Source organism: Galeopterus variegatus, unplaced genomic scaffold (genome assembly GCF_000696425.1).
Source record: "Galeopterus variegatus unplaced genomic scaffold, G_variegatus-3.0.2 Scaffold585, whole genome shotgun sequence".
Lineage (NCBI taxonomy): Eukaryota > Metazoa > Chordata > Mammalia > Dermoptera > Cynocephalidae > Galeopterus > Galeopterus variegatus.
In genome coordinates this window covers 166,439-190,946 of record NW_007726696.1, presented here as the reverse complement: position 1 = coordinate 190,946, position 24,508 = coordinate 166,439, and the positions used below count along the sequence as shown (strand labels likewise).

The window sequence follows — 24,508 nt, the reverse complement described above, 5'->3', positions numbered from 1 at the left end:
CCGGCACGGGGAGAGGTGCGGGGACAGCCCCGCTCTGGGCCGCTGGGGCCGGCTGTTGCCAGCAGCCCGGTGCAGCAGTGGGCCCTGCGCTCTCCAGTGCGCGGAATGCAATCCGGAAAGTTGAAGGGGAGGTTTCGAAGAACTTCTGAGAGCTTTGCTTACCTGCAGGCCAGTAACAGGAGAGGTGCCTTAGTCCTCGCTGCCACCAGCCCTGTGCAGAGGGGCCAGAATAGACGATCAGGGTGGCCCCCGTGCGTGATTTGCTCAGTCTTAGAGATGGTATTGATGGTGTTTAGGGGTCTGAGATTTTTTTCTTTCTGTAGATTACTGCAGGCATCAAAACCAATTTCTCTGCAAATTAGGCATCAGAACAAATTTCTGAAACTATGATATTCTTGCAAATTATCTTAATCACTTGCCTCACCAGGGAAGGATGGCAATTTTAAAGACTATTTTCTGTTTTATCCGGTGTTGTTGATATGATTTCTCTTGGCTAACCTGAAGTATCTAATTAGGAGAGCAGGCTCGGTAAACAAACAGCAGAAGTGCTCTCTTAAACTAAGCGCCTCGTTTATTTGTTTAATTCCATGCATTATGTTTCTTCCACCAGTGAGACCAAACCTTGACATTGTAGAACTGTGCTCCCAGCAAGTTTTGTTATATATTGGTAAAATGTCTGGCTGTACATAAAGGAGTCTTTTTCTCTTACTACCTAAAGAAATTGCCCAGAGTTTGCCTGCAGAATTTGTGTCATTGAGAAACTATTGCCCGAGAACCTGATAAAGAGAAATACATTAAGCAGTAGCATTTTCCTGGCGTGTGTTTATAGGAAAAGAGTTATTATTTTAACACCAGAATTAGATGATAGCAAACAAGCTTATGTTTCTGTTTTTCTTTGTATTGGATTTAGGGAGTAGTAATGTTTAATGTTCTAGAAAATAGCATTTACTTACAAGGTATGCACTTCCCAAATAAATTTAGTTTAGTAGTAAAAACAAGCGGAGGACTGCTGTGAATTCCTAAGAGGCCTTGATTAGGTCATCCTGATTATATTCTGAATACTCCAAGCAGAAATACAGTATTTAATGCAGTAGTTAATAACAACATTGTGTTAGTTAGGGATTTTTATCAGCTCTTCTGCTTTTCTGATACACTCACAGACACATTATTTCAGGCTTTTCCTTAGTCTTCTGTTTAGGAATGAGCTGGACCTTCCAATCTAATATCTAATCCTTCTAGATATTAAATATCTGTCACTGCTGCAGTGTATTCATGGTGTACTGTTCTACAGTGTGTGGATAACGAATGGAACTGAGAATTCTTTACTTCATATGAGAGAGATAATGGAGTTAAATAATTGGTTGACGTTAAAAGTTTCCCGAGTGAAAGGTGTGAAGCTCTTACTGCTGGCTAAGGTTCAAGTGCTCAGCTCAAGATCACTTGTCTTCTGCTTGTGCAGAAAATGAAAGTTTTTTGGGATCTAGAGTCTCCTTTGGGAACCATCGTAATTTTTCTGATGTTTTGGTTATTACTATCATGAAATTCTGAAGTTGCAGAACTGTGCTTGTAGGCTGCCTTTTAGAAATGTTTAGGGAAAAATTAATACATTTATACAATGCACAACTTTGGGGATCACACAGTTCAATAAAGACCATTTTGTTAAACTTGGCCCTGTTCTTTAGCTGGTGCAGTGGTGTTCTGCAAGTCCTTTATTCTTTCTTCCCAGGCCCACCCCACCCCTTCTCCCCACCCTCATTATGTGCCTGCTGTGTCTTCTCACATTTAAAGGGCTTTGCTTCTTTGATTTAAAATGGCTTAATATTTCTATTCCATTGATCTATTCAAAAGAAGGAAACTCTCTGAGTGGTGCCAAGTCTTCATTATGAAATATCAGCTGTGCATCTGTCACTGTGTATAAGCCTTATATTTGGGAGCCTATTTCAGTTATGTATTTCTTTGCCAAAAAACTTTTGGCAGCCACACGTGATAGTTTGTGTACACCTCACCTTTTTCAAAAAAGTGACTTAAGGGAGCTCACTGAGTACACAACAAAGCATGATAAAATACAAACAGATGAAATAAAGGAGGATTAGGCAAAGGGAATGTGGTGGTCCAGGAAATGGGGATACTGATGAAGTTAGTAAACCACATTCATTTCATAAAGTCTTTCATACAATCTAGGGTAGGCTGTAAACTATTCTTGGCTTTGTGGAAATTGTAGAATAAGCAAGGCAGGGTTAATTTTGTCTTTCTTACTCCTTTCACAGAGTAAATTTCCTCGTATTGCATGTGAGATCTGAAAGCCACCACTTAATTTTAAGTGATGATGAGAGAAGTTCAGATCAGTGTATTAAATTATAACAAAGACCACATGTTAGTACTAGTCACATTTAACATTTAGGAAGTGCTTATTAGCCTGCTAGGTGACACACATGGGTATTGTCACCCCATAGCATGAGGATGTTGGCACTCGACATGAAGGTCTTACCTTGAGTGGTAGTCTCATCCTCTGAATGAATTGCCCCGATGCCAAATGACTATTTTTTCTTTACCGTTCTCTGATGTGGCTGCATTTGGGTTAACACACAGCAGGCAGACAAGGAGATGCCTTTACCATCCACAAAGTTACTCTCCATCCCCCAAACAATGTAGCAAGTGATTCATTAAAACCATGGTATGATACCTTGTAAATGGTGGCTTTAAAAAAAAATGATGGGGGTGAGGGTGGGATGCCAATATTGATCTTGTTTGGTGCTTCATTTCAGTAATGTTCTTTTCATGTACTAACTGAAATCCTAGTTTGAAAATATCATGGTACCTGTAATTTGCTTAATTTTATATTGTCTTGTAAGCATTGAAGAAAGAGCTTAGCTTTAGATGTATGATGTGGAGATCAGTCAACACATTTTTTAAGCACCTATTATATATCAATTGTTAAACAAATTACAACTAATAATTAAATATTAATTGGAAGAATGTAAAGTACAGGACGAGTTTAAGCAGGGTAAATATTTATAGGTGTTAAACTACTGATGATTGGGGGCTGAGCCCGTGGCGGCTCCCGCCGCGGGTTCGGATCCTATATAGCGATGGCCGGGGCACTCACTGGCTGAGCGCTGTGTGGCCAATCTCACAAAAAGACAAAAAAAAAAGTTTGGGCCGGCCTGTGGCTCACTCGGTAGAGTGCGGTGCTGATAACACCAAGGCCACGGGTTCGGATTCCATATAGGGATGGCCGGTTTGCTCACTGGCTGAGCGTGGTGCTGACAACACCAAGTTAAGGGTTGAGATCCCCTTACCGGTCATCTTTAAAAAAATAAATAAATAAATAAAAATAATAATAAACTACTGATGATAAATTTATACAACACTTTTGTAACATGGAAAGCAATGGTAAATAATGTAAATAAATTTCTGAGTTGCATTAAACTAATATTTATCAACTACCAAAATTAACCTGTTAGTCGTTCTCCGTTTGTTTCATCTTTCTTCTTCCACCTGACTTTTACCACCATCCAAACCTGATCCCACTCTTAGCCAGCCTCTGCTCATGCCCAGCCACTCAGCATGAGCCCTCTCGCAGTCAGGCTGGTCTGTCTACCCTTGCCCCACAGTCCATGTTACATTCACCCTCCTTTTTCTCAGGGCCTAACTCAAGTCTCATCTCATTTAGGAAGCTTTTTCCCACATCTCGCAGATTAGATTAGTAGCTCTTTGAGGGGTGGCCAGGGGGGGTGGGTGGGGGGGTGACACCTAAGCTGTATCTTCCCCTACTATGCCTAGCATAACGAACTCTGGGAATTAGAGTTTCATTACTATTGTTGGTTGACAAAGAGTTGATACAGCACGGGCTACTCATTGGATGGAGTGAAATGAATGTGATGAGAATGTTTCTTAAAGCCTAAGGCAAACCTGATCCCACATCATGCATTCAGTTCAGTCTTGTCTATTAGTAATTTAGGCAAGAACTCACACGATCTTCCTTTCAGGTCAATTCAAGTTCCCTGGTGGTTTTGAGTTTTCACTTAAATGGTCATGAGGTGGCCCTAAAAACCTGAAACACTATACCACTGTAAAATAGCTAGCTCTGACACCTGAATCATTTTCCCACATTTCTTAAGTTTGGCCAGAAAATTGTTGTCTAGGAATGTGTATAGGTAACCACTGTTTTCTTTCATATAACACAGTCAGATGGGTTTCTGTTTCAGCTCCACCACTAACAAGGAGAAATCTTGGGTAAATCATCTCATATCTCTGGATCTCAGTTCCTCACCTGTTTTCCAAACCTATTAGTGGTTTAGGAAATCACTTTACTGGGTCAACATCAGTTTTTTAAATCAGAGAGCATTGCACATAGTAAGGGTAAATATTGATTTGAGAAATTTTTCGGTGTGTGTGTGTGTGTGTGTGTGTATGTGTATGTACTGGGTTCTATTTCTTACTGTGGGCCACAATCAAAAAATGTTGAAAGCCACTGGACTGGATAATTTCTAAATTCTCTTTCAATTCTGATGTTTTATAGTGATTCTCTTTTGTAGGATGCATCTGCTGTTATGACGCTGCATTTGGCAGTGACCTAAGGCCTGAAAAAGTTGAGGTGCTTCTACATGTATATAATTCAACAGATGGTCTCCAGCAAGGCTGGAGCTCAGTATACCTTTTCTTGTCTTACTGATTTCTTTGGGTAATCAACATTGAATCATTGTTTCAAATAAGCATGACAGCTTATTTCTGTCATAATTTAGTCCATGTTTTAGAATAGAGAAATTCTAATGACATTTGTATACTACCACTAAGGTATATTTAATGATATTGAGTAACATTTTTTTATTTGTAAATGGAAGCAGAACTTTTCTGATATTTATTTAGCAAAAGGATCCACATTTCAGGTAGTAGATTGACTTTGGATCCCTCTTTCAGCTGCAAGTGATAGAACTCTAACTCAAAACTGGCTTACATCAAAAAGGGAGTTTATTGACTCTAATGAAGTCCCGATTTAGTCTTATCTTCACATACAGCTGGTTTTAGCTGCTCAAGTGATGTCATTAGGGATCTGTCTCCCCTCTCTTGGCTCTGATCTCCTCTATGTTAATTATATTCACAGTCAGGAGTTCCAAAGTGGCAGCAACATGGCCCACTCAAAGCTCCAGGCTTAGATTCTGCCAATTTTGCAGATGTCTTCGGGAAGACAGCTCTTCTTCCCAGTAGTTCCAGGAAATGTTCTGTCTCTCATTGGCCCCACTTGAGTTGTGTGTCCAACCACATGAGTAAGGGGAGGTGGTACTCTCATTAGCAAGGCCTGGCTCATACACCCACCCCTGAAGTCAAGAATTGGGGTCAGCACCACCTAAACCAAGTGCAGGGTAAGGGCAGCTCCCTGTGTTAGTTCAGGCTGCTGTAACAAAGTACCATAGACAGGTGGTCTGTAAACACCAGAAATTTATTTCTCATGATTCTAGAAGCTGGAAGTCCAAGATCAGGATGCCAGCATGGTCAGGTTCAGGTGAGAGCTGTCTTCCAGGTTGCACACTGCCTCACATGGTGGAAAGAAGGCAAGATTGCTTTGTGAGGTCCTTTTATAGAAGGGCACTATTCCCTTTCATGAGAGCTCCACCTTCATGACCTAATTACCTCCCAGAAGCTCCACCTCCTAACACCATCACATTGGGGAGGTGGGATTTCAACATATGAATTTTGGGGCGACACATTCAGTTCACTGCACTCCCTGAAGGAAGGGCAAGATGCCATGATCAGTGAGGGGAGAAAGGGGTGCTAGGGAGGCAAACTGAAGAAACTAATACTGTTTGATCTTCACACTTGATTGTCACATTCTTTTTTTTTTTTTTTTTTTTGTCCTTTTTGAGACCGGCCACACCGCGCTCAGCCAGTGAGCGCTGCGAGCGCACCTGGTCATCCCTATATAGGATCTGAACCCGCTGCAATCCCAGCGCCACACTCTCCCGAGTGCGCCACACTCTCCCGAGTGCGCCACGGGCTCCATCCCTATATAGGATCTGAACCCGCTGCAATCCCAGCGCCACACTCTCCCGAGTGCGCCACGGGCTTGGCCCGATTGTCACATTCTTAAAGAAAGCACCATTCATTCTGAAACCACAGAAACTCATAATAAGGCTTTATTCCATGTTTTTATTCTCATGGTCCCGTTTTAAATGAGGAGAAACCAGAAGCTAAAAGTGAATCTTTAAATGGGTGCTGTCAATTCCTAGGACCGTTTCTGGAAAATATGATTTGATTTAATTCCTTAATATTACAACTGTGGCTTGGGTTAATCATCCAATAATTTATTTAAATATCATTTTGCCTTTTCTAGTGAAAGAAACCATTCATTTGACTCTAGCCAAAATCAATGCCCTTGGCATTTTTTTGTGAAAGATGTTTTACCTAATAATGTAAAAAATAGGAAGTACCCAGCCTAAAACTGATGATTCTAAAAACATGTCAATTGAATAATATTTTCCTAGGAAAACAGTACATTAAATGGTAGGTAGGTTCCTAGGCTAGCCTGAGAACAAAAACCTTTTTGAACCCGTAACACATACTCAGCAAAGCACGTGAACAATGAGGGTGAGAATCATTGTTATGGGTTATTTTTGCAGGAGAAAAATAATGTGTGTGCATGCATATATCACATATATATTTAAAAAGAACTACATAATCTATGCAATATATCAATACATAATGTACACATACATGTTGCAAAACAGGTGAAATAGTGAACTTTACATTTATGTATTAAATGATGTTACTTGAATAAATATATATTTACATAATAGTTTCTGTGAATGAAAACATTTTTGGTGAAGATTCTTAATTCATAGGGTAGAACTCAAGATAGTTCTCTGAAAATACAAAGTCTAGTGCTCTAACTTTTTAGAATAAAGCCAGAGAGAGTAAGTAACTTAAATTTCTTGATAACCCTAACATTATTCTGTATTATACATTATAATAAGGACAGCATGAGAGAGATCTTTCTGAGGTATCTTGAAGAGTTAGAACAATGAAAGGGAAAGGAGGATGTGGTTTAAAGAGGTGACCGTATCTCTCAAAGGTTGTCTGATGTGGAATTGACTGGCCATAAGCAGTAAGCAAGGGAGTCTCCTGATATGGAAGAAAGGAGATGGTAGGGAAGAGATGTTGGGTCAGGTGGTTTCCCATACTAGTCCCTGGGTGACATGAACCATTGATCCACACACCTTTATTGGGATCTAGACTGGGTAGACTGTAGTGGCACCTGAGTCTTGTCTGATGCATGAAGGAGGAAGAGGAAGAGCGGGGACCAAGAGTTTCCTAACTCAGACACTGTCTATTTCAAGATCATGTTTAGAACTAGCTTTAGTTCCCAAACTCCTCTGTGAGAACATTAGTGACAGGAAATGCTTGTAAGCGCTCCCCACACAAAGGTTCAGATAAGCTCAGGAAACACACCTGCCATTAGCTCTTGATATCAGCCGTATATAGTGTGTGTTACCATGTTAAGGTTCAGAAAAGTCTTACGTTAATGAAACGTAAATGAATTTAGTTGTGCTTAAAACCTAGTGTTTCCAAAACGCCTTTGGCATAGCATTTTATTTTTGTGGTCTATTGATCAACATGTCGTGGAATTCAGTTTGGGAAACACTTCAGTAGACCACCCCAACAAAATGGTTCTGAGCCTGGAATCCATGGACTTCCCATGAATCTGTGAGTCCCTGGAAATTGAATGTAGGTTTTACATGTGTGTATTTTTCTAGGAAAGTATTCATAGCCTTTATCATTGTCAAAGAGCCCATGAACAAAAAGGGTAAGAATTAGTGCTATGGGTTCTTTTCTAACAAGGGAAGTCCAGTTTCTGTATGTTGTATATTAGCCTAGGATATTGCTCAGTGGGCATGGGCAGTCACTCAGGGGCGAAGTTGCAAAGGGGGCTGACTAGTGACTTGATTTTGGGCTTAGTGACCTGTGGCTCACATTTAGCCATTTTGGTGGGTTTAGTACCTGTTTTCTATATAACAGCTTTACCTGAGCTTTATGTTACTCTTATCTTTTGTGAATCTTGATTTCACCTCAGACATATGTGGTTCCAAGGTTGTCACTGGTTAAGCAAGGGCCGGGAGGGAAATAAGAGGCTGGGGAGGAATGGATTGAGACAGGGAAGGAAAATTGGGAAGAGTGAGGAAGAGGGGAGAGAAGGAGACTGGGGAGTTTTGATGTGTTTGTGATGGATGCTCCCAGAGATAGTGCCCAGTGCCGTTTGAGTCGGTTATTTTTTGTTCCATTATTTAACTGCTCCCTAAACCTTTAGAACAACTATACTCTGAAAGGGATGATTAAAGGAGCCCACTTTGTAGACTTTGGTGAAGACAGCAGACAGCCCCACAACGGCATGAAGTCCAGGTGCACCCCCTTTAATGAAGAACTCTACGTTTTTTGCTTTACTGCCTAATCCAAGGATGTTTCAATGATGACTTCAGTAATATATTCGTTCAGGCTTCACTGTTTTGGAATTTGCAAAAATCAGAAGATTACTCTGGTGTAGGGGTATAGGGTGATTAAGTTACCTCCTCCCAAACTCAAGGCACGGGAGTGGGTATCATGCAGACTCAGGAGAGCAGTCCTTGATGTGTTCCCATGTGGCATGTGGAGCCAGGAGACAAAACAGTCCTCACAGGGATCATGACACCACTGAAAAGGAGCTTAATGACTAAGATTTTCTAAAACTCTGGTGGTTCCCTTGGAGAAATATTTTATTTATTTATCTCTGAATAAAATGTTTAAGTGCTATATTGAATTTTTTTAAAAAGTTTATTATGTATCAGAAAGCCCTGTGATGAATTATAGAATAATATTCTTAAATTATTTTTTTTTTTTCCTTTTTTTGTCTTTTTTCGTGTCCGGCAACGGATCGCAACCCTCAGTGTCACGCCCGTACCGGACCGGGACCGGCAACGGGATCGCAACCCTCGGTGTCGCGCCCGCACCTCGCTCAGCCAGTGAGCGGGAACCGGTCTGTATGTGGGATCTGAACCCTCGGCGGGAGCGCTGCCGCGCTCCCAAGCGGCGCACTGCAGCAGTGTGCCACTGGGCCGGCCCATTCTTAAATTATTTTATCTATTAGGACCTATTTTATCTATAATATGTTTAGTGTTTTAAAGAATACATCTATTTTTTTAAAAAATGCATTCCAGTCTATTAATTTGGAAAGGACTTCTTCACCCATATTTATCCCTGATTTTTACAAATTTTATGGCATTATGAAAAAATACTATAATTAGTAAACTTTTGAATTCTGGAGCAGAAGTCTCTCCATGAAGAACCCAGTGTTTAAAAAAAATACATATTTTTGGAACGTCTTGAACTTTAACTGTCTCCCAAGTTAGCAAGATGGTTGGGAACAGCTGGGCAGATGGTTTCCCTACAACTAACTCAGAGAGCAGAGCCTTGCCAGCAGCAGACTTCGCACTGTGTGGAGAATGAGTCTGAAACAACTAGAGAATGACTTCCAACCATAATCCCCAGCACAGGGTTTCTTAGTCACATACTGAAAACCACCAGGAACTCAGGACAAGAAACATCTATTATGAATAGAAATGTCAGCTACAAGCAGACGGGATTATTTTACGACTTTTCCCCAGGTACCGTGTAACACATCTGACTCCTTTCCCCCTGCCCAACCTTGTGTGGAGCCGACTGTTTCTCAGGTGAAAACTACCAAATGAAAGTTATTATGCACTAGCCTCAATTAGGTGTTTTGTTTGTTTGTTTTCAAATATATTTGAGAGATTAGGTAAAAGGTGGCCGTGTGAGAAAGGAAGGATCTGCTTCTCATGACTTGGCTGGGAAAAAAGCACATCATAGACATGACTAATGGAAACAAATATTTTGTTCTACATAATATCCTTTAGCTTGTCCTTCTTGAAGTTCACATTTTATATTTCAAATAGATGAAATTAAATCACTTATTCAATAAATATTTATTGAGGGACAACTATGTGCCATGCCTTTCGCAAGGCCTTGAAATATGGCAGTGACCAGGACGAACACAGTTGCTGACCTCATAGAACTAACAAGATTTCTCTTTATGTTTATTTATATTATACTGAGTTTTTTAAAGGTTCGTGTCTTGTTTGGTAGTTGAGTCCCTAGTGGCTGGCACAACCTGAGTTGTCTTGGTCATTATGCGTCCCTAGAGTCTTAGCATAGTCCTCGCAGTTGGGTATTCAGTAAATACTTGTGGAATGAATCTGTTCTGGCCTTCACTCCTCACAGTTCTCCTCAAAGGATTTTAAGTGGTTTTCTGATAGTGCCAGGCACCGCAGAACAACCTGCTGGCGCTTAATTAATGTATTCATGCAATTCCTGTGCATTTTGTAGTTTTGGTCTTTGCAGTTTCCGTTCTTAAGTGTCAGGATTTTATTTTCCCATTTCTCTTTATACAGGACATCTAAATCACATCTTCATGTCCGGGTTAGATTGTTGTTCATCTCCCAAGTCTCGTTAGGGCATGTTTCGTTTTAAAGACCTCGTTAGTCTTAGTGGTAATATGCTTTCCCCGTTCTTCATTATGCATTTCACTAGTATTACTTTGAAATGTCTCAATTCATGTAAATTTCTTATTTTTGCTGTGCATTGAAATTATTGAGGCAGTGTCCTCTAAATTGGTTGTGTTTTGAAAAGTTAGTAAACAAAATGTTCTACTCCCTTGTAAACTGTATAAAGGTAGGTACACAATCTGTGTTAGAGTTCTTAAATCCCTTTTGCACTCATGATAATTAGCTGCAGTTTAACTGTCTTTAACTCCAATTGGATTTGTTACTTTATTGACAGCAAAGTTGGCTCCTGCAGAATTTGGAGCACTCATATGCTTAACGCTGTGTTATGAAAAAATTGAGCTCCTCTGGTATCCCACTAAGCCTAGTGTCCTTGGAGAACAGGTTCGGAATGTTTGCCTTCATCCACCTCCAGCTCTAATACTGGACGATTTCCAGCGAGAAATAATTGTAACTTTGCTTTGCTGCCCTTGTAACATTTTGTCTCCTAATTTGCTGTTAGTTGATTGTTTTAGCATCCTAAATGATTTTTCTTGATATGTCTAAGACTCTGAATTTGTGAATAAAGTGAAACAAAGACCAAGAAGAAGAAATAATGAATCTAAAATCATTGCGAATGAAGAAAGCCTAAGAAGAGCTGCTAATTTCCATTTCTAGTATTTTGGTACGTAGAGTTGAAGAGTTTTTAAAAAGTGGAGTATGGCAGTTTTTTCTAAGGCTAAATTTAGCCATTGCTTTGGAAAATCAGAGTGGTACAGCTTGTGCTTATCTCCGTCCGGCCCTTACCCTTTCCTCTGCACTTGGATATCTTAAATGGCTCGCTGGGGAGGAGCAGTTAATGTACTCTAGTGGCCCCATTTATTCTGGGAGGGAGTTAAATGACTTCATTTTCCCTGTCTTTCTGAGCTTCCTGGAAAATTGAGGAGACTCCTAAGAAGAATTACAGTTCTCTACAGAAATAGTTCAAGTCAGGCCTCCTCTTGCTGCATCAGGTCTTGGTGCTAGTGCAGCCAAGGGCTGTAAGCGGAATGAGAGGCCCTCTCATTCCCAATCCAAATAGCAGCAGGAGGGCACATGTGCGCTCGAGCTACAAATAACACGTTTTAAAATAGCAGATGGTATTTGATGATGGCTCCTTCATTCATTTACCTGCCAAGGCAAAACTCTTTTCTACTCTGGCAACAAGACCTGAGGTGGCTCAGCTCAAGCTAGTGTAATAACAAGTTCCCATGTTTGCAGATTTGATTGATTAGCCTATTTGTAGGCATTCAAATCCATATACACTTTCTGAGGCTGTACTAGAAATTTCTTCCATTTAACGCAATTAAAATTTCATGTTTATACAACAGCTCAACCTGGCTGACTTGTTAAACACTTTTGTAGCTAATTATAGGCACTTCTTTTTATTAAGGTGTGCTGCCAGTTATTAGTATTCCAGATATTCCATTTTGCTAGTGAAAAGAGGGAATATCCAAAAGTTGGGGATCAGTATTTTTAATATGAACTCAGTGGCTAAAGAAAAGTGACACATTGCTGGGCCATTCCAGTTTGTATCTGTGAAGAAGTCACATAATCCCCAGCTTTGCTCCAGAGTCTTCCACCAATACACTGTACTGACATAATTTCCTTACCTGAGCCGAAAGGAGATGGCAGCCAGCCGCGTAAACACAGAGCTTTCTCACAGGCTTTTCAAGTCAGCTCTGTTGGGTTTTGATCATTTTGACCTCTCTCTTTAGCCACTGGCATGGGTGATAAAACTGCTAATTAGTATATAAGCCACCTGGAGTCCACTGTGCGTAGTGGAGGTCGCTCAGAGTTGGGATGAGCTCATCAATAAATTGGCTTCCGGAAGCTTAAATTAGAAAATAATATTTCTTTCCATGAGCACTCACTCCATAAATGGGGCCAGGACTACAAATCAAGGTCCCTGCTTTCACAAAGCTTACAGTCTAGCCTCTAGTGGGAATGACACACAGGAAAATATACATTCATTTGCTAAGTACTTTTGGACATGGTAAGACACGGAAGGTTTACCAGGCATACTGGAAAGAACATAGATATGGAGTCCAGCCTGTGTTCAAATCTCTGCCCTGATTCTTACAAGTGGTATGACCTTAGGTAAGTAATAAATTTTCTGAGCCTCAGCTTCCTCCTCTGTAAAATGAAGAGGAAAACCTTTCTTTCAGAGTTATTTTGAGGATTAGAAGTAATATGTAGAATGTCTGGCTTACTGTAGATGCTCAGTAGCTGCTATTAATAATATTCAAGTGATGCTTGATCCACACTCTGAAGAATAAGATGGTCAACAGGTAGACATGGGAAAAGATTGGCATTAACAAAGACCCAAAGGTTCTATTAAATTACTGGTGGGATTGGAGGACAGCGAGTAATGAGAGAACCCCAAAAAAGTAGCCTGGGACGGTTGATAAAGAGCATTCTATGCCACACCAAAGAGTTTACATTTTATTTTGTAGGTCCAAAGAGAGCGATTTAATTTTTTAAAAAAACAAAATTATTTGATATAATGTCAGGAACCGTCTTGTGTTGTATTGCTCAATACAGCTGTATTAGTCAGGGTTTCATGAAAATTAATTAGGTTCTGAGATTTAAAGAGAGTTGTACAAAGTCTAGAGGAAGCAGTCACTGTAGCTGGGTCCTGAGAACCTGGGAAGTCTGGCTAGTAGTTGGTTTCCTGGCTTAGACACTTTCTGACTCACAGCAGATGCCCAAACACTCAGGATTCTCCTCTTTTACAGCAGCAAATTCCGGCCTTTCTAAACTTAGAACATACTGTGGGTGTATGATTTTATGAAATTTTCTGTCTTTAAAATGTTGGTATTGCTTTGGATTTTTAAACACCCAAGTGAATATTACTCCAGGACATTTTTAAATGAGTCCCTTTGAGGGTAGGAATCCCTGTTAGAGATGAAAAGCTTCCCCACAGCTGTGCTGCATGACTTTGAGTAACAGCCCTAAAGGAGAGGCTACGATGAGGCAAAAGAAAAGGGGATGGGGAGCCCTAACTGACCATTCATTGATTCTTGGGCCAGTGATTGGTGAGAAACTTTTTTTTTTTTTTTCATCTTCTTCTCGATCTCTGTGATACTCAAAGCTATTCTGGGATTATGAAAATACTTGTTTTCTAATATTGTGGGAAGCTGTAAGAACTGGAGTGTATCAAGGTAGGTGAATGTACTATTATACTATACCCTGAACCTATACTTTTGAGAATACAGAAACTAGGCCTATGGGGTTGAAAATACTTGTTTTCTAATATTGTGGGAAGCTGTAAGAACTGGAGTGTATCAAGGTAGGTAAATGTACTATTATACTATACCCTGAACCTATACTTTTGAGAATACAGAAACTAGGCCTATGGGGTTTTTTGTTGCTGTTGTTGTGTTTATAGTTTAATGCATCAATAAGATTTCTTTTCAGCATTTTGTATATTGGTTTATTATATCCAGGTAACACAGTTACTTTTCATCCTCATTTTATCTATGTTTAAAATGTCCCCAGAAGCCTAGAATGTACACTACAGTGCAGTGCCACATTAGAGTCAGAGACATCAGCAGATAGACGCAGAAGTAACTATAGATATGTGTGCATACACTGGTTATTATACATACATATATTTCCTAGCTCTGTCCACCAAGGGAGCCTAGAAGCAGTGACACCCCAGTAGCAGTGAGCACACCCAGCACCCAGGTCTTGGCTACTAAATACCATTCTCCAATAGAAGGAACCAGGCTCCACTCTTTAGAGAAATTGTTGATTTTAGGGTAGGATGGGGGAAATAAAAGATGAACCTGGAGCCTCTTGTAATACCAGAAAGTAAGAAAGTGCTCAAAAAGAAAAGGATGGGAACACATCAAAGGGACAGAGGAGCCAGCCTGAAAGAGTTCCTATGGGTTGAAACTGGAAGAGTTTGAGCAACAAACTAAATAACATAGTATTAGATTATGGCCCAAAGTATAAAATAAATGTACCTGAGCCCATACTGATATAAATAACTGATTGACTAAATAAATAGAGAAGGACAAATCTTTCTTATAGGAGAACTCCAAATAATATATGTAGATACTCTTCCATCCGTGAGATAGACTTCATTCCTCTGCTCTTTGAGTATGGGCTGGACTTAGTGACTTGCTTCCAAAGAATGGAAGAGAAAAAGAGTGGAAGGAACAGTAACTTTATCGTAAAGAGCTCTAGCAGGCACTTCCTTAATCAATGATCAAGGTTGACATCACCGGTAAATCATTATATCCTCTCTTACAGTGTGTGACGAGCAGGACACCTCACCTCTGTGATATTCTTTTTAAAAACTCATGACCCTGATCTAATAATTGGAAGACATCAGACAAACTAAATTGAGGGATGTCTACAAGGTACCTGACCAGTATTCTTCAGAACCGTTATAGTCATGAAAAATAAGGGAATGTTGAGAAACTGTCACAGATGGGAGGAGACTAAGAAGACTTAAAAACTAAATGCAACGTGGTATTCTGAGTTGGATCCCGGAACAGAAAAAGTCCATTAATGGAAAAAGTGGTACAATCTGATTCATGTCTTTAGTTAATAGTGGTGATGTACTATACAATGTTAGTTTCTTAGTATTCACAAATGTGCCATGGTTATATAAGACAGATGAAGGGTATATAGGAACTCTACTATTTTTGCAACTTATCTGTAAATCTAAAATTATTTTTTAATTTTTTAAAATTTATTTTTTTACAATGCCCCCATAGGTATGGCTGGGTAGAAGGGCCCAGTCTAGTAATTGCTCAGACCTGAGAGAGCCTTACAGCATGAAAAGATTTCATGTGTTTATTTCATCCTCAAAACAGAAAGATGGTTATTAATATCCACATTTTACAGATTAGAAAATTGAGGTGCAAAGTGGGTGTTATTTTTCCAAAGTCACACAGCAGGAGTAAACCTAGAGCTCTTATCTTCACTCCAGTGTTCTTTCTGCTGTATCTCAGCTGTCCAGCCAGAAATGCTGCTCTCACAAAAACGGTGTGCAGGTGGAAGAGGCTCATGAAGAGAAGCTGTGAGTGACTTATGAGCCAGACTTGCTACAAAAGCCATCAGAATTATTTACTTTTTGTCTGGGGTACAGGGACCCGTGTGTGCACGTCTTGAAGGTAGTGGGAAGGAACTACTACATGACGGTTGAAAGTATCCATCTTCATACCCCAAAGCCATGCAGGTAAACGGACTGCTTTAGAGAAATGTGGGCGGCAAGACAGACACCTGGAAAGACATCCCATTTCATCAGCTGAGCGAAGAAAAACACAATGAAGTGGTTAAGATACAATGGGAATGGTAGAGTAGTACTTGATTAGTTGCAGAGTGCTGCCGGTGGGTGGATTTTATCAGCACCGTTCAAGCACTGACGGATCTGAATTGTCTCTGTGCTTGAGAAGATGTGTGACCCAGCTGTTGACAGAGCTACCGTGGCTGCAGCTGGCTGGTTTACACCAGGAGACATATCATTTGTCCATGGTGGGCAGGGATCTTTGCCTCTCTCCAAGCAGTTGGTTCTTGGCTCATTTACCAAGTGCTGGGTTTGGGGGGAGAGGAGCCATTCTTTGACTGTGGACGCAGACGGTGGTCTCAGAGCAACAGTTCTTGAAATGTGGCCCCAGACAAAAAGCATCAGTGTCATCTGAGAACTTGTTAAAAATACAACTTCTGGGCCTCACCCAGACCTACTGGATCAAAAACTCTGGGAATAGGGCTCAGCAGTCTGTTTTAAAAAGCCCTCCTAAAGTTCAAGAACCACTGGTATAAGAGGAAAAGTTACTGGTGTGTTAGTCAGGGTTCTCCAGAGAGACAGAATCAATAGGATATGTTATATATACGAGAGGGGATTTATTAGGGGAATTAGCTCATGTGATTATGAAGAAAAGTCCCACAATAGGCCATCTGCAAACTGGATGCCCGTAGCGTGGCTCAGTCCAAATCCAAAGGCCTCAAAACCAGGGAAGCCGATGGTGTCCTTGGTGTGAGTCCTGGAACCCAAAAGCTAAAGAGTCTTGAGCTCTGATGTCCGTGGACAGGAGAGAAGAGTGTATCCCAGCTCCAGCAGATAGAGAGATTCACCTTTTTTCTGTCTTTTGTTCTCTTTGGGTCCCTAGTGGATTGGATGGTTCCCACCCACACCGAGGGGGGGTCTTTTCCACCCAGTCCACACAGGCTCTTACGCTAATCTCTGCTGGAAACACCCTCATGGACACACCTAAAAAGATAGCTTTACCAGGTTTTTTGGCATTCCTTAATCTAATCAAGTTGAACCGAGAATTAATTTTCACACCTGGGGTTAGCAGAAGCCTCCAGTCCAGGGCAGCAGAGGTCCCATAGCAGGGCACCAACATGACTAGGAGGGACCCCCTAGACACACACACAGTTCTGCACAGGGAGAAATGAAATACTGTCCAGGCCTCCCCTTGACCTAGGCATTAGACACCGGGTTATCATGTGATGTATCCAGGAGAGTTTAGGAGTTGGAGAAACCTTAACCCAAAGTAAGAATTTGATACTTTCTTGCCTTTTTTTTGGGGGGGGGGGTTTGCTTTTTGCCTATTCTGCTGTGCTTATCCCTGCCCCCAAAGTTTATAGTTCCACTGGGGAGATGGTGACTCATAGCTCAGTGCACTTGAATCACATATGCCACCTCCTCCAGGATGTAAACTGTATGTGTGTTTACAGCCTCTGATGTGGCTGCGAACGCTCTGTCATTTTTTCCCTCTTGAAGCTAGGGTGTCATTGCAACTAAGTTTTGTGAACTTTCTGTTGATACCTAGAGGGCTCCTACTAGATGGCTCTTTATATTATTTTTTACCAAAGCATGTATTTGTTCTTTTGGTAAGACGTGTATAGCCTAATCCTTTTGGGCAAGAAGTAAAAGCTAAGAATTGCCAGGCAGGAGGTGGAGCTAGAACAGCTGGTTTCTTTGCTCGTACCCAGGCTCAGGTGCTCATGGAAACATACGCTCCTGACTTTCTTTCCATGCAGTCTTGGTCTCATGGTGGGGCAGTTCAGTTGCTTCGCTCAAACTGTCCTGAGGACATTTGACTTGGAAGCCCTCAAGGCTGAGTCACTGTTGGCTTTGTTTGAAACACTCTGGGGGAGAACTGGGGGCAGATTCATCAGCCCCCTAAATCTACATATTATTCTCCCTTCCTCCCCAAACATATTAATTTTAAAACCCATGTTCATTCAGGCTGCAGAAGTTATCTGTTGGTCAACAGATGAGGACAGGGATATTTTCACTACCCTTCTAGACATTCCCCAGTGTCTGGTACGTAGTAGGTGCTCAATAAGCATTTGTGCATAAATACTTGTAAATAAACCTTTAAAATGTACTTTTTACTCTAATATAATCAGAAAATTTTTTTAGGTTTTATATAATTATATTCCCCTTTCCCTATAATCACACACAATGTATGATTAAAGCTGTATATAGCTCTGAATTTGCCAAGTGTTTTAAAGGAATATTTTAATTATAATGAAGCTTAGAACCAAAAAGAGCATAAAGGTGTTCTGTTGACTTGCCAGTAATGGAGATGTGAAGACCATCGTTTTGTCCATGTAACCAAGTCAGCCTTCAAAACCCAGGAGCTGTGCCCGCCCCTGCTCAGAGGAAAGGAGTGTGATCAGAATGTCTCTGATCCTTGGTTGACACAGTACAGCAGCCCTGTGCTCTCTGGGATGCCAGCACCATCATTTTTACATTTGAGATGGGCTTCTTATTTTAATTATCACTCCCTTCCTCTTTTGGAATTAAGAGGCTCAGAGATGCTGTGAGGCATGATCTGATTTTGTTAAGAGGCAAATAATTGCATCTGAGTGTCTCCATGAAGTGCTTCTCCGAGTAGCTTAATCACATGCAAGAGCTCCCTGCACAGCAAAAGGGAATGCAGTTGGGAGCAAAAGCCGAGAACCTCTTTGGCAAACGGAGTGACTGTTGGAGGGTTTTGACCTGGCGGTGCCGTGGGCAGGGCCTGGCTCAGTGATGTCCAGGAAGGGCTGTTTCTGCAGTGTCTGCACTCGGCAGCGGGGAGACGGGCGGGGCTGCTTGTGCAGACCGCACTGCAGCACACTGCACTGCAGCACTGGCTGTGCAAAGCTGCCTGCAGGGCCAGGGTAAGCGCAGCCACGCTGTCCTGGAGATGAAGCCATCAGTGCTCCCAGCCACCATAGCCCCAGAGCGCTTTCTGTGCTTTTTTGCCCCTCTGGGTGCCATGGGATGTTAATGGTGATCACTGGGCTCCATGGTGCTCCAGACCAAGTGAAATGGATACCGAGAACTCATTTCATAGATGCAAGATTTGCAGGCCTGCAGAAGACTTAATAGGTCGGTGGCTGGTATTTAAAATGAAGCCAAGCCACTTCACGGGGATGTGTGAGGATCTCTGAGTAGGTTCAGATGGATGGTTGCCTGGCATAGCACTTACACAGGGAGAGGTTACAGTGTTCCACAGAGGGTAACTGCCATGCGACTTTGAATAGAATGCTAACTGAAGAGTGATTCTTGTCTTCAGCAGGCTTCAAGGGAAGCAGGACTTTAGGTTCCTAATGGAGAGGCATGGAATCTGGAGCAAAGACACGGTCCCCCTCTGAGGTCGCCTTGTTTTTTCCATCAGTGGTCACAGGTTGAGAACAGCCTGGCTGGACGGTTACCCTGTGCAGTGTTTATTCAGAGTTATTTCTCCGCTGGTGACTGCCATTAAGATGCTTAGCACAGGATTCTCCATGTTTGCCCATATCCGTTCTTATGTGTGAAATTGGAACAGAAGTGTTATTTTTCACTTTTGGATTTTTCTTTTAGTGTTGTTCCTGGAAATAGCTTATTGGAAAATTATACGAGGATTCTTGAAAAGTAGCCTTCCTCTTGCTTGTGTGGCTTAGTAAAGTAAAATCAATTTGATATTAAGTCAGTATTGAAAATTTTCCTTTCGAATGGGTATTTACTGTCTTTTCACTAGAGGCAAGTTTTCTGGAGAGTAAGAATATTGTTTTCCCTAGGGTAAGACTGCCTAATGCTCGTGTGTCTTCCTTCCATAACTTTTCCTGCATCTTGTCATGTAACGGTTAAACTGCTGGTCCTAGAGCCAGACAGATCAGCTATCTCCGCGTGCCTCAGTTTTCCCATCTGTAAAATGAGGATGAGAACAACACCTGCCTCAGGTGATTGTTGTGACGAGTGAGTGAGTGAGTTCATATATGTGAGGTGGTGGACACAGGGCCTGGCATGTGGGGAGTGCTGAGAGTGTCACTCTGCCTGTCACTGCCTCCCGTGTGGAATCGAGAAGCTGTGCTCTCTGGTCTTGGGATGTACAGTCAAGATAGCAAGGAATGATAAAATACTTCCTTTTCATGATTCAGATGACTGTCTTTTGAAAATAGTGATGCCATTAGTAGTTTGAGGCAAAATATGTTGTCACAGCTGTCTGGTCAATTTCTGAAGACATTTACGGCATTTGAAGACGATGATGACAGCTGGAACAACTTATTTAGGACTTACCATGTTCTGAGCATTTACATGTATTATCTCATTTAATTCTCACAACAACTCTCTGAGGTAAGTATCATTGCTGTCCCCATTTAAGAGGTAAGGAAATTGAGGTAGGAAAGGCTCTGTTCACATTTCACAGTGGTGCGAGTATTGCACGGCAGAGCCTGTCCTGACAGCCCCGAGGCCCGGCCACCCACTCTCGCTTTCCCACGCCCCCCCCCTCCCTGCAGTGCCCTGCCCTAGGCCTCCAGTTCGCCCTTACCAGGCCCTGGGTCTTGGTCCGTCCAGCCCCTTCTCGTCTTTCTCACAGACTCCAGTGTTATCCTTCCTGACTTATCTAAACTCGCCCCCCATCACTTCTTACCACCTCATCCCCCTCTCTTCACTTACCACCATCTGACTGTTCCAGAGCAGGAAGAGCCTCTTCTGTCCCAGTCACGGTTAAATACCTGGCACAGTGTTCCTTAAAGTGTGTTGAATGAATGCAAGTGCTGATGATGTTAATAATGGGTTTAGCACCTTTAATTTATATGGTTGGTAACCCAACTCTAATTCATGTGTGTGTGTGCTGGTGCGTACACACACATGTGGGTGTAAATGCATGACTGTGGAGATACATGCGTTCCAATCTTAGTAACGTGGTACAGGATCACAAAACTTTCTCTTTGAGCCACAACCCTAGGTCCAACAGCAGTGTCCTGTTGTTTTCTTCATGTGTAGAGGTGACGGCTCTATTTGTGTTTGTGTCTGACTGAGACACGTGTTAAAAGAAGTGTGTGAGGGTCTTGGTCAGCAAGTAATACAGTTCCTAAATAAATTGTAAAAGCTGGAGTGTGGGTCAGGAAATAAAATAAAAAAACTTTTTCATTTGTTTTTGCAAAAACTTAGTATGTGGTAAAACAGATACTAGTTTTCTTACAAAAATGCATCCTCCTTTCCCTCAGTGGCAGCTTTCTTCTACTAATCTGAGTTGCATTTGTTTCATTTGTTGGCTCTGGGGGGGCCCCTCTACCAGATCTTGTCATGGTTTTCATTGGGGAACCTGACAAAGAAATAGGGTGGCGGGAACCTGAAACCAGAATCTTTGACAAAAAGGGATTTCTGTTCTTTTATCTGAGTACTTCGGGCTGCTGTAGATGCTAGTCTTGTGTAAGGTGGCAGACTCACTACCGTGCTAGAGAAATCTGGCCTGGGCAGACCTCTCTGCTTTGGTGATGTTATTGATACTCTGTCGGGTCTGCAGGCTTGCATAGGCCACATGTTAACAGCTTTTCTTCCAGAGCACAACCTTACTCTCACGTCTCCTCTGCCTTAGATAACCAGTTCAGGATGTCCATCTTGGAACGCCTGGAGCAGATGGAAAGGAGGATGGCTGAGATGACAGGGTCTCAGCAGCACAAACCGGCGAGCGCAGGAGGTGGCAGCGGAGGTGGCAGTGGGAGTGGGAACGGAGGGAGTCAAGCTCAGGTATGCATCTGCATTGATCATCACCTCTCATTTTGTTCCGTGTTTCACTGATCGGTGAGGCAGGCGATCACAGGTCCCTTCTCCACTGATATCATTTGTGGATTTAGGCAAAAAGTCCGAGGGAGTACTTTATAGTTCCTGTGCTTCGAAGGATTATAATCTGTGTAATGCGAAAGAAGCCTGGGAATGTGGGGCTTCTCAGCTGTTTACCTCCCTAATCTTTAAAGCATTGCTATTCATCTTAGAATTCACTACTACCTGGTAGTGGGAGTTGAGGGCACCCAGTTAAAAAATTGAGGCCAAATTGTGACTCACATCAGCTAGTGCTCAGAATTAAATTAGAATCTTTCTACTTTGTATGTTGTATTCTAATCCTATCTTAAGTATAAATATAAAACATAGTTGAACTTAGTAGTTCATAAGCCTTTTATCAACTCAAGAAGGTCAATATGAAAAGGGCCCTGAGAAACTTTATATAATTATTCAGTGTAGAACAACATTATGTGTTATAGCATCTTTCACACAGGCTTTTTCATCAGTTCCATGAAGAATGTATTATATTGCCAAATACGGGAAAATGAACAAATGTTTTTTTAGAGTCCCATTGGTCTTGAACGCCTTATGTAAATTTCATTTTGGGAAAGTCTCCTAGGCAGAAACAAAGCATAATATACCACACCCAAAAAACTAAACTCCTTTTCCCTCAAATGTTCTTATTTCTCCCCTGTCTTCAGAAACCAGTGGAAAATAAAAGACTTGGCACACAGTGAAATATTATTAGGGCTATGATAGGCTTCTTTTTCACCTGATGCTACTTTTTATAAAAGAACTAATCATTGTTTAATATACCTCATGGCTAAAATAAGAGATTCCCGTAAAATACTTTTCCTTTCAGCAACAAAGTTTGCATAAAGGGAATGGTATATAATTTCACTTTAAAGCTCAACCATTCAGCAACTGGCTTGTTATGATCTGATCCCATATTAACTGCTATTGAATACTTTTTCATCAATTGAGATTGGCTTCAGTAAATGTCTGTCATATATGATAGATACATGGCTGTTTTTGTTTAATGCAAAAAAAAAAAAATTCCCTCTTTGTTCACTATCCCATGATTTCCATGGACTCATGAATGGTCTCTTTGGTATGTGTGGAATGGCTCTCTGCCTGTGCCCTCTGAGTCGAGGGCCATCTACTGCATGTGGGGATTGCCCAGCTGTGCTCCTGTAAGCTGTTTTCATAGCTCTGATGAGGATGACATTATATCCATCATCTGCTTTTTTATTTTTGGAGGCATTTTTTCCAGATTTAAAAATAAAGAGGAGCAACATTGTTTCTGTAGGAATTAAATTTTATGGTGTTTTTTATAAAAAGTATAAAAAATATATATATTTTATTTATTTTATTTTTTTTTCCTTTTTGTCTTTTTTCGTGTCCGGCAACGGATCGCAACCCTCAGTGTCGCACCCGTACCGGACCGGACCGGCAACGGGATCACAATCCTTGGTGTTGCGCCCGCACCTTGCTTAGCCAGTGAGCGGGAACCGGTCTGTATGTGGGATCCGAACCCTCGGCGGGAGCGCCGCCGCGCTCCCAAGCAGCGCACTGTAGCAGTGCGCCACCAGGCCGGCCCAAAAATATATATATTTTAAAAGTATATCTACATATATACATATTTTTCAAGTATGTATGTATACTTTTAAAATAATACCAGAGATGTGAATTAGGCTAGAAGAGCCATTTATTTGGGGGAGTGTTAAACATAAAACTATTATCACAGAGACTCAAGCTGTTGGTTACTAACTTTATTTTTTTTCCTTTAGAACTGATTCATAGGAAGAAAGCCAGGTGGTTAAAATTAGTGAATATCTCTTTCCTATGTGCTTTTATTGTTAGTAATAACACTAGATTTCAAGATTTCTAAGCTTTCCCCAGTTTCCTTTTTACTTTATACAAAGGACTGCATTATTTTTGGATGCTTTTAAGTGTCTCCTTAGGGGGAAAAAATTCACATCTAAGTGACTTAATTCTCCTTCATAAGAAGGAAGGGAGTCAAAGCTCCATATGTCCCCAGATGGAAGCATTAGGATAGGTACTCTGCTTTGCTCTGTTACAATAGTTTACTGCCTACAGGTTTACTTCAACTGGGAGGCTAGAGCCACATTTTTTTTTTTCTTAGTAGTATCACTTTCCCTAAGGTAGATGAGCATGAAGTTTATAATCAGAGTGTCAGCTATAATGGGCTCTGGCGTTCTTAGAGTTATGGAAAATTAGCTGGTACCACGACTTCAGGGAAGTACTGCTGAGCTGAGACTGAGCACATTCTAGTCTCTATTTCATGGCGTTTCTTTTTTTTTTTTTCCTTTTTTGTCTTTTTTCGTGTCCGGCAACGGACCGCAACCCTCAGTGTCGCGCCCGCACCGGACCGGGACCGGCAACGGGATCGCAACCCTCGGTGCTGCGCCCACCCCTCACTCAGCCAGTGAGCGGGAACCGGTCTGTATGTGGGATCCGAACCCTCGGCGGGAGCGCCGCCGCGCTCCCAAGCGGCGCACTGTAGCAGTGAGCCACCGGGCCGGCCCTTCATGGCGTTTCTTTATTTTCACTGTTTTGCATTTTCCGTTTGAATTTGTTTCCCCTACATGAAAATGCTGACTTGGGGGCCTTCAGACCTCAGGTTGTACCATGTGCTTCTTTGTGACAGTGTGCTTCTGGGACTGGGACCTTGGGGAGCTGCTTTGAGAGCCGCGTGGTCGTTGTGTGTGAGAAGATGATGAGCCGAGCCTGCTGGGCGAAGTCCAAGCACTTGATCCATTCAAAGACTTTCCGTGGAATGACCCTCTTACACCTGGCTGCTGCCCAGGGTTATGCCACCCTAATCCAGACCCTCATCAAGTGGCGGTAAGGCTGTGGCACAGATGAGGGGTGGTCGTCCTTGCTCATCAGCGTGCCACTTCTTCTTGAGCATTTC

At 41.8% G+C, this 24,508-nt stretch overlaps 1 protein-coding gene across 1 annotated transcript in view; it reads left to right on the top strand.

The window, feature by feature from the left end:
- The window catches only part of LOC103588554 (calmodulin-binding transcription activator 1), a 284,950-nt gene that overhangs the window by 232,461 nt on the left and 27,981 nt on the right, over nucleotides 1-24,508 (top strand). The window contains exons 8-9 of the mRNA XM_008570265.1: nucleotides 21,386-21,537; nucleotides 24,242-24,438. Coding sequence (XP_008568487.1) covers nucleotides 21,386-21,537; nucleotides 24,242-24,438 — 349 coding nt within the window. The remainder of the gene's footprint in view (nucleotides 1-21,385; nucleotides 21,538-24,241; nucleotides 24,439-24,508) is intronic.